The sequence below is a fragment of the Myotis brandtii genome, unplaced genomic scaffold, assembly GCF_000412655.1.
Source record: "Myotis brandtii unplaced genomic scaffold, ASM41265v1 scaffold181, whole genome shotgun sequence".
Classification (NCBI taxonomy): Eukaryota; Metazoa; Chordata; class Mammalia; order Chiroptera; family Vespertilionidae; genus Myotis; species Myotis brandtii.
In genome coordinates, this window is record NW_005356712.1 from 500,479 (window position 1) to 502,468 (window position 1,990).

The 1,990-nt window shown below is 56.2% G+C and overlaps 1 protein-coding gene across 4 annotated transcripts in view; it reads left to right on the forward strand.

Moving 5' to 3' along the window:
* Nucleotides 1-959: 959 nt before the first annotated feature.
* The window catches only part of TCHP (trichoplein, keratin filament binding), an 11,533-nt gene continuing 10,502 nt past the window's right edge, over nt 960-1,990 (forward strand). The window contains exons 1-2 of one of the 4 annotated variants that reach the window (XM_005863749.2): nt 960-1,096; nt 1,186-1,379. In XM_005863749.2, coding sequence (XP_005863811.1) covers nt 1,186-1,379 — 194 coding nt within the window. In that variant the 5' untranslated portion in view covers nt 960-1,096. Of the gene's footprint in view, nt 1,097-1,185; nt 1,407-1,990 lie in introns of those variants that run through there. The other 3 variants (XM_014537667.1, XM_014537668.1, XM_005863750.2) reach the window with 3 other exon arrangements.

Consider the following 1,990-nt stretch of genomic DNA (forward strand, 5'->3'; position numbering starts at 1 on the left):
CGCCGGGACCTCGCGCAGCCAAGGCGAGGAAGGAAGCGTGGAAGCCCGCCCGCCTGCAGCCGGGGATGAGCCCAGGGGGATGGGGATGAGCCCAGCCGCAGCGGCTCCCCGGATCCGAGGGTGGCGCGGAGCTGGGCGTGGCTTACTCCGAGGATGGGCCAAGCACAGTCCTGGCCGCACTACAGATGTGCCCCCGGGCAGCTTCGGGGCCAAGGGAGGTGTCCGAGTGAGACTGCTTCCCAGTCTCCCTGTGGGTCCCCAGGCTGCTCTGCGACCCTCTCTGCGGGTCGCAGTGTCTCCATCAGTGCGATGAGGGGTCTGCCCTCCGTGAGAACCCAGAACACTTCCAGGTGTGACACCTGGGCCAGGGCGAGGAAGCCAGGGCTGCTGGTCCCAGCGGGCAGCCTCTTGCAGGCTGGAGCCTGGGCCCTGTTCTCAGACCCACAGGACTCAGTCCTTGTTTCCCAGTTCTTTTATTTCCTCTCTCTTGCTTAGTGATCTTGGGAAGTCACTTCATCTCTTTGAACTTAAGCTCCCTCCCTGCCAATAATGGGGTGGCAGTAAGGAAAAAGCCGTATGTGCCACGAGCTTGGCACAGCCGTGTTCTGTAAGTGACCGCTCCTCATGCAGAGCGTAGAGGTGCCCGGTGTGCCCGGCCCAGCACCGCTAGGACTGGTTCCCTGTCCGTCTGCAGTGCCCTTGGGGATGTTTGTACCACAGCTGGGTGCAGTTCAGGCTCATTTAAGTCTGGGGTTTGCAGCCCTGAGGGCAGATCATTTAAACCAGCAGTTCTCAACCTGTGGGTCGCGACCCCTTTGGCGGTCGAACGACCCTTTCACAGGGGTCGCCTAAGACCATCCTGCATATCAGATACTTACATTACGATTCATAACAGTAGCAACATTACAGTTATGAAGTAGCAACGAAAATAATTTTATGATTGGGTCACAACATAAGGAACTGTATTTAAAGGGCCAGAAGGTTGAGAACCACTGAAAAACACTGCTGATGCCCGGGCCTACATGAAGACTTTGGATTTAATTGGTCTGGAGTGGGGCCTGGGCTCCATCCCGTGATTCTCGTGTGCAGCCAAAGGGTGAGGACCCCTCACTAAGGGATGAGGCCAAGCTTGAGAGGGTTCCTGGGCTGGCAGCAAGCTCATTTCCCTGCCCCTGCTGTTCCCAGATGGCACTCCCCACGCTGCCCCCCTCCTGGTGCAGCCGGAGACTCCTGGACCAGCAGGTAGCCCGGCAGCGACACCGAGAGCAGGAGGCCCGGCTTCGGCAGCAGTGGGACGAGAACAGCCGCTACTTCAGGATATCGAGCGCCTGCAGCTCCAAACAGGCGGAATGGAGCTCCCAGGCCTCCTACCAGCGGAGGTAACTGGCGACCGAGATCGGACGGAGGTGGGCGGCCACCTGCTGGTCAGGGGATGTCGTCTTAAGAACCTGGGAGGATATGGCTCGGTCGCATGTTTTCTCCAGGGAGTTGCTGGACAGCACAGATTGCCTGCCTGGCGATTTTTTCCAACTGGAAATTGAAAAAAAGATAATCAGTGAAGCAATACATTTGCACTGAAAGAAACAAAATGATAAGAAATGTATGTGGAGCCCGGCTGGTGTGGCTCAGTGGTTGAGCATCGACCTATGAACCAGGAGGTCACAGGCTCGATGCCCAGGAGGGGTTGTGCAGGAGGCAGCTTATTGATGATTCTCTCTCATCATTGATGTTTCTCTCTCTCCCTCTCCCTTCCTTTCTGAAATCAATAAGAAATGTATAAACAGCCCTGACCAGTTTGGCTCAGTGGATAGAGCGTCGGCCTGCGGACGGAAAGGTCCCAGGTTCGATTCCGGTCAAGGGCATGTACCTTGGTTGTGGGCATATCTCCAGTAGGAGGTGTGCAGGAGGCAGCTGATCGATGTTTCTCTCTCATTGATGTTTCTAACTCTATATCCCTCTCCCTTCCTCTCTGTAAAAAATCAATAATATA